General features: G+C 34.1%; 1 protein-coding gene across 5 annotated transcripts in view; it reads right to left on the minus strand.

The window, feature by feature from the left end:
- Nucleotides 1–15,067, minus strand: part of LOC113508905 (NAD kinase-like) — a 63,919-nt gene extending 48,852 nt beyond the window's left edge. Inside the window, exons 1-2 of one of the 5 annotated variants that reach the window (XM_026892114.1) lie at nucleotides 14,965–15,067; nucleotides 8,845–8,976 (exon numbers count right to left, since the gene is read on the minus strand). In XM_026892114.1, coding sequence (XP_026747915.1) covers nucleotides 8,845–8,975 — 131 coding nt within the window. In that variant the 5' untranslated portion in view covers nucleotide 8,976; nucleotides 14,965–15,067. Of the gene's footprint in view, nucleotides 1–658; nucleotides 821–8,191; nucleotides 8,519–8,844; nucleotides 8,977–14,964 lie in introns of those variants that run through there. The other 4 variants (XM_026892131.1, XM_026892123.1, XM_026892150.1 and 1 more) reach the window with 4 other exon arrangements.
- Between the last annotated feature and the right edge of the window lie 206 nt (nucleotides 15,068–15,273).

The raw sequence follows: 15,273 nt of genomic DNA on the forward strand, positions 1-15,273 counted from the left end.
TCATTAAAAGAAACACTCCAGTTACCTGGCCGTTAAATAATTTATTAAATTAATCTGATTGCAAATAACCAGTGATCCGTGAATTATCTTGATTTCAATATGCATGAGTATAAAAACACGGATTAACTATTGTCTGTTTCTATCGAGCTAGTTAATAATGAAAGTGTTTGCTAATTAAAGGCACACGCTAACCAGTGAACTGAATAAATAAACTCTTTTCTGCTGAAATTGAATCGAGGTCTCATTTTTGTGCAGCCGTGTACTGGAATATTAATTCTAAAGTAAATTAAAAAAAATCTTATAACAGGCTATTTCAGGACAATCGGAATAGTTTCAGACTCTATAGGTTACCCCAATAAATTAGACATCATTTGACATGACAATTATAGTTTGCTTAAAATATTATGTTTTTGAAAGCACGATTAGATTATTTTTTTTTTGAGACAAAGACCGATTTAATTTTAAAAGTTTTGACATTTCGCATGGAAAATAATTATTGCAAACAAGTTCACACCTGATAAACGTTTTTCAAAAATAAAATAAAAATTGTAAAAAAAACATGTATTCAGACACACACTTCTACACACCTCTCTTTGAAGGTTTAAACCGAAGCCGAAAATTTATTTATAACTATAAACAAATTAATTCATATACTGACCAAGAATCTTGAAAAGTTCTTGCCGATTCGCCATTGAAATTATATCTTCGAACAACACACCAATAGTCACCAGTCAATACATTAGGAAACTCATTTTTTTTAATAATTAGGCGATAAAACAGGGGAGTATTTAGAGTTAACTTTCGCGGACCACTGCCCTTCAGTGGTTACACCGAAGCACTAAAATCAACCTGATTATATTAAAAAAATGTGTTGATAATGTCGAATCATGATAGAGTGCTGATGAAGTATTGATAATGTTGTGTTAAGCACATATTACTGTGGAAGGCGAAAATTTCACTGCGTCACGGCGAACTGAAAATTTTCGTTTTACAGCCATTTTACAAATGGCATGCGATAACGGACTTCAAGAAGTCTCAGTTTTGCTGGTCCGTTTTATCGGATCGTTTTAACATTGATGGCTTATGAGTTATTAAATATGAATGAGGTATTCAATGGAAATAGAGCAAGTTATTTGAAAAACCTGTAAAACTGCGACCACCCATGAACCAACCAGCTGTTAGTTCGCATGTCTCTTTCCACTGATTAAGTACTTAGTTTTCGTGTTTATAATTAAATTATTGTTTGCTTTATGACTAATTAAGGAGAGTGTTTAAGCGTTCAAAGAATTGGGAACGTCGAAAATGATTTACGGCAGATTGTTTTATAAAGTTTCGTGAGACATGAACTACTATGTTTTTGAAAGTTATTTATCTGAAAATTCACACAAAAATGCCGCTTCAGTTTGTACCTCTTTATAAATTCCTTTGTAATTTCACAGTCAACATCAAATACAAGCTCTTTCCAAGTAATATTTAATTCGCGGGACCCTTTTAGATGGGTCATCATTAATTTAAGGTTACGTTACAGACTTCTGGGCGTCGAATTCGCAATAGGCTTATTAACACCGAGTACTACTGCCATTTATTCCATACGTAGTGTTCATATAATACGTAGAATTCTCCTTGTACATGGTATGACTCCTAATATGAGTGTGGGTCAAGAGTCATTGTCCTAAAACTGTTACGTTCCTGGCCAGGCGTGACTCAGACACGAAAACTTGAAACACAAGCCGCATCGCAATATTATATATACAAGATGATATTTATGGTCTGTCATACAGTAAGTTAATGTTTGATTTTTTTAAGATCTCGATGGACAATCTAACGCTTTCTATAGGTTAATACGGGATATATTCTATTCCCATAGATATTCAACTTTTTCGCAAAACATACGTGATTTTCATTTCCTTATCATGAGATTAACCTAATTACGTAGGTACAATACTTGACCTCTAATTGAGATACTCGAAATTGGATATCGTATGTGCTAAAAACTGAAAATATGTGCTGGAAGAGTGTCGAAAGTTGTCGCGCCGACTTACATTACATGCCCAAAAATTTGCAGTTATTTTGCGACGTTACTTGTAATTATACAAATAATAGGAAATCGAAAAATATTGTCGATGGATGGCTTTTATGTTTAAAAAAGATTATTTCACGCCAGTACCACAGAATTAGGAGTTACACAGTTTGGCAAAAAGCCAAATTTGGAAATTTACGCAGATACAATACATTTCGAAAATACTTCTAATGCAATATACTTCTGCCTAGCGTTTATCACTTTTTCGGTAACAACCAGCACCAAATAAGTCGGTTTAGACGTTAGCCACGCTTATGAGGTCGCGTAGGTTTAGCGAGGGCATTGGACTCAGAAAATTTCATTGAATGACGCTAATCTTCAAGTCGATGTATGCCATCGCGTCTGCGATCTAAATAACCAAAAAAAGAGGCGTGAACGAAAATCAAAAAAATGTTTTGCTTACAATGGGGTTTTTTTGGGAATTTCCATGTTAAATTGATACGCAGATCGTATACAAAGCGACATACCTAGCAGAGTTAGTTCTCGTCCTTTTTGTCTTCTTCCACTTGGTGTACGAAAATCATTAAGTACTTATTCGAAACTCTCAGTCTTACAGAGCATATTCGTTAGGTACCGATAACAAAAACATTAAGAGCTTATTTCTCGATAAACAATTACTTTTGTTATGGAAACTTTAAAACAAGCAGTTTATAATAGGTATGCAGTAGGGTATGGTGGTAAGGGATATCATGAATATTTGAATCCCACCAAAAACATTAAATGTAAAAAAATGCCAAGTCTCTCGATGCAGTCTTTCCATCGTAAAAAGTTTTGAGATCTCATAGAAGCCAAGTCCTATTCAAAATATTTTCAAACCAAACCAAACCAAACCAAATCAAACCAAACCAAATTCATTTATTGTTGTCACAGGTAAAATATGGTTCTTAGAATTAAACATGTATAGAATCGCTGTAACATACCTTTGAGGTGTACAATGTCATAATGAGAAGAAAATAATTATTTTGAATACACAATTACTTACAAGTTTAGCTAGGTAGGTACATCACTTAATTATCTCGAGGTTTTAATCATGTCATACATTCATTAAAATATTTATGTCAGCACTTATAGTCAATTAAAGAATAAAGGATTTATATTTATGCATATGTCACAGTTAATTATTAGAATAAGTCAAGATTTTTATCCTCTAGAAACTCATTAATTGAATAATACACTTTGGATATTAGAAACTTTTTGAGTTTCAGTTTAAATAAAGTAATGTTAGGAATATTTTTTATACATTCTGGTATTTTATTATAAATTTTTACTCCCATGCCAAATATACTTGTTCTAAATTTAACTGTTCTACATTTATTTATACATAGTTGATTTTTGTGTCTCACACTTCTCAATGTTTCATAATTTTTGATATCGCGTTTTATCATTACTGCTGCCTCAAATATGTACAACGAAGGAAGAGTTAAAATATTTAATCTTTTGAACTCTGTTCTACATGTATCATTTGGTTTAAGTCCACATATACTTCTAATACATCTTTTTTGAGCCTTGAAAGCAAATTCTCTGTTAGTAGAATTACCCCAGTAAATAATGCCATATTTTAATGTGGAGCCTGCGTATGCGTGGTAGACATTTAGCAACACTTTTTCATTTACCACTTTGCGTAACATATAGAGGGCGTATGAGAACTGGTTCAATTTTTTACAGACCTGATCAATTTGAAATTTCCAGTTTAGTTCTGAGTCGATATGTATTCCTAAAAATTTAGCATTATGGACTTCATTAATCTTTGTTCCCTTGTAGTTTATATTTAGATTTGTTGATTTAGTATTTTTGTTTGTAAAGGACATATAATTAGTTTTTGTTATATTAATTTTCAGGTTATTAGCCGTTAGCCAGTTTATAATTTCGTCAAGAGATTTGTTTATATTATCTTCATGTTTGCTTTTGTCATCTTCAGTAAATATGGCTGTACTATCGTCTGCAAATAGTATAATTTCCTGGTTAATAGTTTTTGGGAGGTCGTTTATATAGATGATGAACAACAGTGGGCCAAGAATACTCCCCTGTGGCACGCCATATTTGATGACTTTAGGGTCTGACAAGTATGTTTGTTCTGTATTTTTTATTATTCTTATTATTTGAGTTATTTGATACCTTTCACTTAGATACGACTTTATAAGGTTTAAAGCATTTCCTCTCACCCCACATTTTTCTAACTTTTTTAATAGTAGATTATGGTCTACGTGATCAAACGCCTTCGACATGTCCATATAAACAGCAGTTGTTAGTTGCTTGTCGTCCAGTCCTTTCATTATTTTACCTAAGAATTTATAAAGAGCATCACTTGTAGACCTTCCTTTGCGAAAACCAAACTGCTCATTTGCAAGTATATTATTGCTTTTGAAATAGTTATATAAGTTATCATAGATTACCCTTTCAAAGATTTTTGCAATAACTGGTATTAGAGCAATTGGTCTGTAAAAACTCATATCTTCTTTATCCTCCTTTTTGAATAGTGGATTTATTACCGTTATTTTTAGTTTTGAAGGAAATACTCCATATTCAAGACACTGATTTATAATATGACTGAGTACTGGCGCAATATAATCAGAAACTCGCCTTACAATTTTAGTACTTATACTATCGTATCCCGTGCTATTAGTATTATTTAGCCCTCGTATTATCCGGTTTACCTCTTGTGCATTTGTGGGTTTCAAGAAAATTGAATTTAATTGATTACAAACAAGTGCTGCCGAGGATGTATTAGAATCATTAGACAAAGGTTTTATATCATCTATGAAATAGTTATTAAATGATTGAGCTATTTCTTTCGGCGATGTAATTATTTTGTTACCTACATTTATTCGTTCTATATTTTCTTTAGGAGTCACGGTTTTATAATTATTTATGACTTGCCATATCGCTTTACCTTTGTTTTTAGATGAATTAATATAATAGCTGTTTTGTGCTTTTTGAGTCTTTTTTATTATTGAGTTAAATCGTTTTGCGTAGTCTTTGAAGTGTTTTTTATCTTCTAGATTTGACGTTCGCCTATATTTCCAAAGTAATATACGTTTCCGTTTTGAGCATGTTTGAATGCCTTTACTGAGCCATTTAGGTTTTTTTGTTATTGGTATTTTCACTCGTATGGTTGGAAAGCACAGATCATAAAGTAGGTGAAACAAATCATAGAACGAATTGTATGCCTTTTCAGGATCAACATACGAGTAGCACTCTGTGAAATTAAGACTCTTTATGCATTGAACAAATTTGATTATGTTTTCTTCAGAATAGTCGCGTATATATTTAAACCAGTGAGTAATGTAATAGCTTTTCTTTATAGGGCAAGTCAGTAATTGGGCTGTGTGGTCAGACAGAGAAAATTCCAGAATTTTTGATTTTGAACCTCTAATATTATGGGCTATATTATCTATACATGTCATACTACTTATCCTAGTGGGTTGGTTTATAGTTAGTTTTAGATTATAACTTGTTAGTAGATGTTCAAATTGTCTAGATACATTGTTGTTATCCAACCGATTAATATTGAAATCCCCACATATTATTACTTTTCTCCTTAAATATGATATTTTGTTAAGTAATTCTGTAAGTCTAGAAAAAAACAACTCCAGGTAATCTTGCCTATTTTTAGGTGGTCTGTAAATACATAATATTATAAGTTTATGATCGACTAGTTCTATGCCACTACATTCAAATACGTTGCAGATACTTAAACTTTTTGCTTCGGAGATAATTTTAAATCTAAGATATGATTTTACCATAATACATGAACCCCCATTTCTTTTATTTCGTGAAAATACGTCCGCTAGTCTGATATTTTGTAATTTAAGTAATAAATAATTTTGTAGTTATAAATCAACATTTAGTAATTGTATCAATAGTTTTCTTTATATTATAATTATAGTGACTTGGCAATGAGCACAAGAAGAAACAAATAAAACGGCATATTTGTAGGAGTTGAAAGTTACACACACCGCATGCGTAAACATTAATATCACAAAATTAATTTTCTTTTGGTTTATCCGTGTCGTCCCAACCGAATTTCGGCAACGGCAGTCAGTCTTAGTGTACTCTCGATTCATTTACTTTCATAAAGCGATGGCCCGTAAGGTATTCTTAATTATTGTATTGGAGCATGTAGTCGGTAGTGACCATCATGATTCACACATAACAAATAATCTGATCACTGGTCTCGTCAGTAACATTTGCACATAATTCCAGGCATCAAGCAGCTTTTAATTTGTGCTCATTGCCAAGTCACTATAATTATAATATAAAGAAAACTATTGATACAATTACTAAATGTTGATTTATAACTACAAAATATTTTGAATAGGACTTGGCTTCTATGAGATCTCAAAACTTTTTACGATGGAAAGACTGCATCGAGAGACTTGGCATTTTTTTACATTTAATGTTTTTGGTGGGATCTCATTTATTTTTTGTAAGTGTATTTCTTTCTTTTTTTTTAGGTGTCATAATTTCTAGGACTTCAGCTACTGCTTTGCTTAGAACCCATTCTCTATCTCTATCTCTTTTGTTTCTTCTCTGAGACTTCGTTACTTCTAATGTAAACAAGCTTAAACTTATATATATATGCATATATATATCTACTAACTTACAAACTATAGCTAAACTAAACTAAATAACACGTAAAGTTCTCCGTATATCAATTATCACTACAATATTTTTTAGTTTCGAAATGGTTTTTCATAGACAGGTGGCGCTATCAAATGAAAATTATCGAATTATTCTGAAGTACTACTTAGACTGCGCTTTGTAACGAAACCATAGCGCGATTCAGACACGTACAACGCCATCTATCGAGCGCGCATACAATATTTATCGCAATACAATGGAGTTTTAGCTTTATTAATTTAATGAATTATGAATTTTATGTATTAATTTGTATTAATGATAGTCTGTGTATTACATTTATATTATTCTTTTCTATTCTATGTATGTATTCATCCAATTGAATAGGTACTTAAACAACGAACAAAGTTAACAATGCAGTCAAAATCCATACATAATGTTCTTGCCAAACCGCAAATATAAAATTGTTTTCTATGGCATATTATTTTTTAATGTTTTTATAATTTTTCCTTTATATGTGGCTAAGGACCTATCTTGGTGCAAAATTTGAAGTTTCTAAGTCTGCTAGAAGTACCTTAGATTTTTGATGATCTGTCAGTGAGTCAGTGAGTGACAAAATGGTGTAACTTTGATCGACCGTAACTCCTAAACCATTAATTCAATTGGCATGTAATTTCGAACTTAAGCTTGTTCTAATGCCTACTATTATTCCCCGAAAAGCTAAACTCCTAGCTTTGTCCACGTCGAAGATACAGGGGGGGCGAAACAGCCGCGAATCGCTTCGAGAAAAGATGGTACGGCCGTGCCCGTTTTGCTCGAGACTTGGCAGGGGCACTGCCGTGCCCTCAGATTTGAGGTTATGCATGTCGGATGTTGAGGTTAGTTGTACTAAATCAGTACTCTAAAAACAAACGAAAGTATGTATTAAGAATCACTGCTGTAATTCCATGGTGTACAATAAAGAATATTCTATTCTATTCTATTCTATCGATAGTACATAATATTATTTCGCAGTAACATCGGTTTCGGCGTAAATTCAGTATTACTTACCTTTTTGCATTTGAAAATTATTTCTATGATATTGATATTGTTTTTAAGTATCATTAGGCTATTAAGTGTATATTACTACGATTCAAATCATACGCTAATTTAGAACAAAGAGAAAATATTCATGGTCTTTGTTTTACGTCACAAATGAGAGGATAAACCAAATACCTACAAATTACATAGTAGCTATAACGAATAATGAGTCATACCGTAGCCATGTTTGTGTAAATAAGTCATTAATTTTTATCGATGCACTTTTTATACGTGTATTGGAACGCACCGTGTAATAGAGACGTGAAATCGATTGCGCGAATCACGAATGTCAACAAAGACCGATGACTTCCGACAACGCTATACAACATAAAATGTACAAAATTTGATTATAAACAACAGAGGGTTTAAGGAACGTTTTGTAAAATTTGAGCGTAGAAAGTACGGTTTCGGATGACCACTTGAAAAAGTATACATGTATATCAAAATACATACGGTTATTTGATGGAATATCTTACGTACAAGAGTACGCACCTGTCTTCATCGTCAGCAGCGAATTCCTCGCTGGTCGTGGGACGAGTCTTTGATCTAGATCTCGGCTTAACTTTAATAGGTCTTCTATCCATCTTTAAACAACACAGTTACCAAGTTTCACCACAATACTTTCATAATAAGTCATTTTGTAAGAAAACGTTCACAATATTATCACTACAAAGTTTACAATCAGTCATTATTTTGTATATTTACATTTAAAAGTACAATTTATCGTGAAATCTTATAATTTACAGGTTAAGTTCAGTACGCCCGTAAAAAATGTGTTGACATTTGGTTTGACGTCTTGTCATTTTTGACATGACTTTAACCAAAGGAGAAAAAAGCTGGATATCAGCATATTGAGATCAATCATTGTCTGTATTATTTATATTAACTGTTCTATAAACTTATTATTCTTTTAAGTAATTCATCAAATAAGCAATACAGTTAGCGGACTTTTAGCTGTGTCTTACATGCAGCGCCATCTAGACACTGAATAACGAAACTGTACACGAGAAGGTACTATACGACAAGCTTGGAAATTGTTTAAAACAGCACCTGGCTTTGACAGTTTGTATTATATTTCAAAACGAAAAAAATATAACATTATTCACCTGAATGTGTTAAGTTTATCGGCTAGGTTGGTGAGCACAGTTTTTCTGAGCGGTCCTGGAGATCCACCTGGTGAATTCTCCTTAGACTCAGCCGCCAACGCGCGCGCCACCATTAAATCCTGCTCGTTCATCCTGTAAAAAAAACAATTCATTAATTGTAGCTCAAAATGAGTTAACTTCTTTGAAGTATAAATAGTTAACGCCTAGTGTTTTTTTACGAGCCAAACTCGCGGGGCCGTTAATTGCTAATAACAATTTATCATTTTTAGGTAGACAACGTAAATTTTGATTTTGATCTGGACTGATTTTTATTGCAGAAAAGAATTTTGTTACGTTTTATCAACAATGTTTTTCCTACATATAAGTAAGCCCAATACATGCATGCATAGGTACCAGGTTATATAATTTTGAGTGATTCACTAAACTTTCATAATACAATAGGAGAACTGTGACGCCATGAGCATTCTTTGTGGTCGTTCACCCGTCATGCTAATACAGTGACGACAACACCTTCTATTGAGTAGCATTCAATAGCTATCTTAGACTCTAGTTTGGAAAACAAAACGATGGAATATCAATAAGAAATATCTAAACTAATTTCCTTGAGTACCCCTGGCTGGGTGTGCCTTAGTTATTTAATTCAATGCATTTGCAATTGCTTAGATGTAGTGTTGCGGCGGTCGATCTTGCCTCAGTGAAATCATTTTAAGATTCGCATTATAGGTGAGGAAGTACATATTTTTGATATTATAATGACACTCCCGCAGCACAAGCACTCATTCAATCAACGATTATTTAATTACCTGTCTAAAAACAAACGATATGTCAATGACGTTATTCAGAAGTATATTGCAAAAAGAAGAAGTAAAATAACATTTTACATTTATTTCCATTGAAAGGCTTGCAAAGAAAACATAGGTCTTTAAACCAAGGGCCAAAAAATACTCAAATACTAGAGTATCATAAATACGAGGTCTGCATCTAGCACTACAAAACGTGTCAAGTCACCAATTGAGCAACGAATGTTCGCACAGTCGCATACCCGCCTTGCAAGTATCAAGTACCTAATAAAATCCAAAATTGGTATGAGTGATAACTGTAGCAGCCACAAACAAAAGCTAGCTAGCAAGCATTGGGATCCTGTTGGTTGGCCAAGGCAAACGCGTCGCCTTCGTGTTGTCGTGTCTTTATAATTACGAATTACGAGCTTACAATCGTGTGTGCTCGCAATATCACAGCTGCACTCGTAATTATCGAATTGAGTGTAACCGATAATCGTTTTCGTTGAATCGATTTGATGTGTTACAGATGTTCGGTTGTAATTTGGGTGTGTCTTGTGTTGCGAAATTTATTGCTTGGATTTTGATGTTTTGATTGGCGAATGGCGTGTTTGTGGATATGTTTTCTTACTAGCCTTACTGGGACTAAGATTTTCTTGATTTGATACCGTCAAGTGCTGGTGAGATTTACAACACTGAGGGTTCCGACTTCCGTACAAGTAGAGAAAAACAAACCACAAATTGACACTCAACAAATCTATAACCGTTCCAACTGTTTCTTAACCTAGATTTTTAATTACTTCGTTATCCCTACCGCATCCATATCATACATCATCTATGAAAATATCAAATGTCTACCACGGTTCAAGATACAGTTTGATGACTGACGGACGGACGGTAGGTAGTAGTGGTTCCGATCCTCTTGGATTCCAAAAAAACTAAAACAGTCACGAATCGCTTCATTATTTTCTGGTTTCCGAGCCAAAAATTGTGACAACTCCTCGCTATTTACACGATAGTTTCGAAATCATCTTAAGTCCTGTCTAACAACTTAAGTTGCTTAGAATTTCGCGCTTCATCTAATTGCAGTGCAATAAAGACATTAATTAATTGTTGCAACCTCGACCGTATATGCTAACTAATTAAACATGAGTAGATTGTTTCATCTGTAGAGCAATCGTGAGGTTTTAAATGTATTTTTCTATGTCTTTACTAATTGACTGGTCTGTTGGTCTAGCGGTTAGTGGCCCTGACTTGTATACCAGAGGTCGTGGGTTCGATTCTCACAAAGGGCAAAAGTTTGTGTGATGGGCACGTTCATTTGTTCTGTCTGTTGGTATGAATATATAAGCTTTGCTTAGTTTAAGACGGTTTAAATGGTGTTGTGGGATATTATAAATTATCAACTTTAGGAAAGTCTTTGGAAGGAATAGTTTTTAGGATAATTTCTTTAAAGTTATGAACAAGTTCCACGAGGATATAACTTTTTGCGTTAAAGGTCTCGCACGGTTCCGTACAAAAAGCTTTTGAAACCCATAAAATTTTTGTACGAAGAAATTTTCGGGCGCGGTTACAGTCTTAATTTTAGCATTGACATGCATTTTTGCCATAAATTCAACCCCCAAAACGGTTCATAGAATCTCAATCGTTCAGTCCCAACCATAACATTCGTAGCAAACGACAAAATTCTTATACCAAGTATTTTTATACTTTTAACTATGTATTAGAATACGTTGAATAGGTACAATGTACAAAGTAATGGAAACCTTGTCCCATCGGTTAAACAAGCACTTATTTACACTCGGCCCGTGCCGTTAACTTTTCATTTGACTTGAACTATGTTTGTTTATTATAATCAACTATAAAATCACCGCGCCAGTGTTGGTAAAATTTATGGTTAGTTTTGCATCCTCAATATATTCGACCAATTTTACCAGGTTAAATATCAGCCTTATGTCCCAACTGCTGGGCATAGATCTTGGCCACTGTAGGGAAGATTTGAGCATCGATCACCATATTATTATGTCACTGCAGGTTGGCGATAGTAGATTTTATCCTACTTCCATTCATTCATCGGCCATTTGATGATTGGGGCCATGATTTCCTTACGATGTTTTCCTTTACCATTTTTTTGTGGTCTTACAATAATTAAGGAAGTTCAAATAAGTTTAAAATAGTTATATTTATGCTTTGCCTGCCTTGTGATCGAACTTTATCCGGGTGTCAACAAATCTATGCATAGAGTCGCTAGTCCACCAGGACTTATTTAACCAGTTTTCAAAACAACAGCTAGATGGTATTTTTTTGGATCCCTAGAAATGATTTCATTGAGTATCAGGTATTATGTCGGATTTGCACCTCATCGTAATCACGTTCAAGATACTTTGGTCGTCCACCAGTTGTTAAAGAGAGATGCCATTCTAGTTCGTATAGTTCTAAGATTCCTTTACTTGCGTAGGAACATACTAAAACTGTCTAATCATGCTAAATTAAATATGATTGTAAAACACAAAAAAATCCATGAGTTGATTCACAGCTTTTTGTGTTAAAAAAAGATGCAAGTCATAAGAACATATTTTAAAGGTATTTTCCATATTGAAAGGTGAACGAAAATAGGTTTATTTGACAAGCCTTGTTCGCACAATTGCAATGACAGAGAGCACTAAATAAATTATTGGAAACTCATTGTATTGGCCGTGAGTGTTCCGCCCTGCACTGAATTTCCAATTATCGCGTTTGAAAAATGCGTAAGAGAATACGAATAATGTCTAATTAACATTAATTTATCGGACATTGTAAATAGCAGAATCGGGGCCCAGGGCCCAGGGTATCGCGAGCCAGCACGGCTGTGCCAAATAGGCTAAGTTCAGCAAAAGAGTGCCTGACGCTGGTTTCCATCTGCGCCTTATTAGCCAATATTCAACGAAGTACTGAGATTTTATCACACGTCGCAGTTTCCTATTCTCAATACCTATAGCATATGACTTGATTGATGTACAATTAACATTGGCCTATATGTATATTGCGGTTACCATTAATATATAATTAAGCCTTTTTAGATGACCGTTATAGCCCATATTGGTAATCTATTTTATCGTAATGACATTTACCTTAAGACAATGTTGGTAAATTATAGGGCATGTGCTACCAATTATGTTGGTAAGCGTTTGAATATTATAAGGAAGCAACGATAGTCGATAGGTTACAACGTCAGTTATTACGGTGACGAGAAGCAGGTTCGATCCCCGGTAGGATTGGTATGAGATTCTCGAAAGCATGTTCTAAGTTTAAGTGTGTTTGTGCATACGATTTCAATGTTTGTGAACCTAAAAATACTTGAAGAAAAAACGGATCATTTGCGAAAGAAATAATGGTATTTGCAAAAGAAAGAAGCAGCCATAGACTGAGTCATGAGATACAACTTCGTGACAGACAGTTGACACACAGCGAACCCATAGTAACAAAATTTTACCCTTTGTTTAATAAACCCTAAAAATAATGTAACCCCAGGGTAATCTTATTATTGTTTTCTTGAATGGCACGAGGTGAAGTGACGTAGACGCGGATGAATAATTTCATATCAACACAATGGTAAAGAATTCTATTATTCTTTATTCGAATATCTCATGTGTATACAAAACAGAATAGTTTTGTACCACGGAGCATTAGGAAAAAGGATTAACGTGTGGAATTCCTGTGCTTAAAGAAGATGGAGGATGAGAGACATCAACGTCCTTTTTTGTTTTTTTTCCCGGGTGAAAAGCTTACTACTCTATGATCACCCTTTTTTTTGTTAAGGCGGGGAAATCCTCATGGACACCGTCTCCGTCGGGGGAGGAAATGGGTAGTGTCAGACTTTTTACTGACTAAACTTGAACCGCCGTGCTACGTCATCAGTATTTTTGTGTCGGTGTATGGCAATGCGTTGCAATCCTTCATACACTTTATGATCACCCTCGGCATAGGCACTCTGGGCATACATACGCTTAAGTCAGACTCACGAGATCCCTCACGCATGCTCAGCGCGATTCTAGACCTGTGTTGGAAAACTGTTCTTACCTAAATTACGTTATGATGTATTTATCCATTGTTTACTAAAGACCGAAGTTCAAGGTTAGAGTTTGAATGCTCAACACAAATTTCTTACAATAGATGAATAGTAATATCTCAATAACTAAAAGATGTCTTTAGCTTTAGCTTTTCCTTAAAACTGACCTGACCTGAAAAGACGAAGATAAATATTAGATAATAATTTAAGTCCCCCCCAGGAAGTAGAAATGGCGGTCAAGTGCGAGTCTGCCTCAAAAATTTTCAGACAAAAACGCTAAAGATAAACAAATCAGTTGGGTTAACCCCCTAATTTATTTGTTCCCCACTAAGACATTTATAAACGAAACAATGTTGCTCTACACCACTAGAATCATCAGTAAAAATTCGTTTGTGAAAATTTCTGTCGGTGACTGACCACTACGCGCGACGGTCCCGTTTTTACGGTACGGAATTCTAAAAAGCGAGTTAAGTAATATTTATTCCTCCCCTACATACGGGAAGAACTATTTATGAAAACATAACCTACATACAACTTAAACACCATAATAACTTGATACGTGATTTTCATTAAGTAAGAAGGAATGAGGAAATAGCATTATATTGAATCACCATAGCAAGGTATTACGACAGCTCTAATTACATCGTCTGATCAACACTTATGTGTGACTTTAATAGTTACTACATGTTAATCACTTGATGTTTCAATATCAACTGCTAACTAGCTGTGATCGATCAATCATAGTAAATGATCCGGTAGAGTTAGCTTGGTTCGATTTTGATTATATTGAGGGTTATAAGTTAAAAGGTATAGTTATGGGGCAAGGAATTACGTATTTGGACTTTATTTGAATAAATAGTTATATGTTTCAATGTTTCCAATTTATTTCTACTTGCTTCAATACGTAACCACAAGTATTCATGACCGATTTTTTGTTTACTGTATTTAATACGCTTTTATTAAAACACATTGGAATTTCTAATAACACAACTGTGTTTTTTATTTATTAAATTAATTAGGATTATGTAATAAGTATAATGAAAACAACGTTTATGCATTTGAATTGTCATCAGATACGTTTGAGTCTATCAAAAGCCCATTATCGCAGATCATTTAGACACGGGTAAAGTTAATTTTGACAACATCAATTACCCACAAAGCTGACATTAAATTTAGTTAACAATAAAGCTAATACTGATAACATCTCACTCCCCTTTCATTCCTGTACTTGTACTATTTTACTCCACAAAATCTTTCACCTACCTTCAACAAAAAAAGGTAAACAACACTTACTTGTTTTAACACTCAATATTCACATAATCTGAAACCAAACACTATGAGATGTGAGTCACAAATTATTAAACTCGTATTTTCTCCGCGTTATATGCGTGTGCGCGTTCAAACCATTTGTATGACAATGCGGTGTATTTTTGCCGTGGGGTCGTGGCGTGTCGCAGGCTGCGAGATCGAACATCTGTCTGTGAAGTATGCCACGGTCAGATTGTGAAGCCTCTCACCAGTTTCCGAGTACGATCAATGGGAGATATGATACGATGAATGATTGTTTAAAGACAGTTTGTTGATACGTGAATGACGAGTCTT

Source organism: Trichoplusia ni, chromosome 1, assembly GCF_003590095.1.
Source record: "Trichoplusia ni isolate ovarian cell line Hi5 chromosome 1, tn1, whole genome shotgun sequence".
Lineage (NCBI taxonomy): Eukaryota > Metazoa > Arthropoda > Insecta > Lepidoptera > Noctuidae > Trichoplusia > Trichoplusia ni.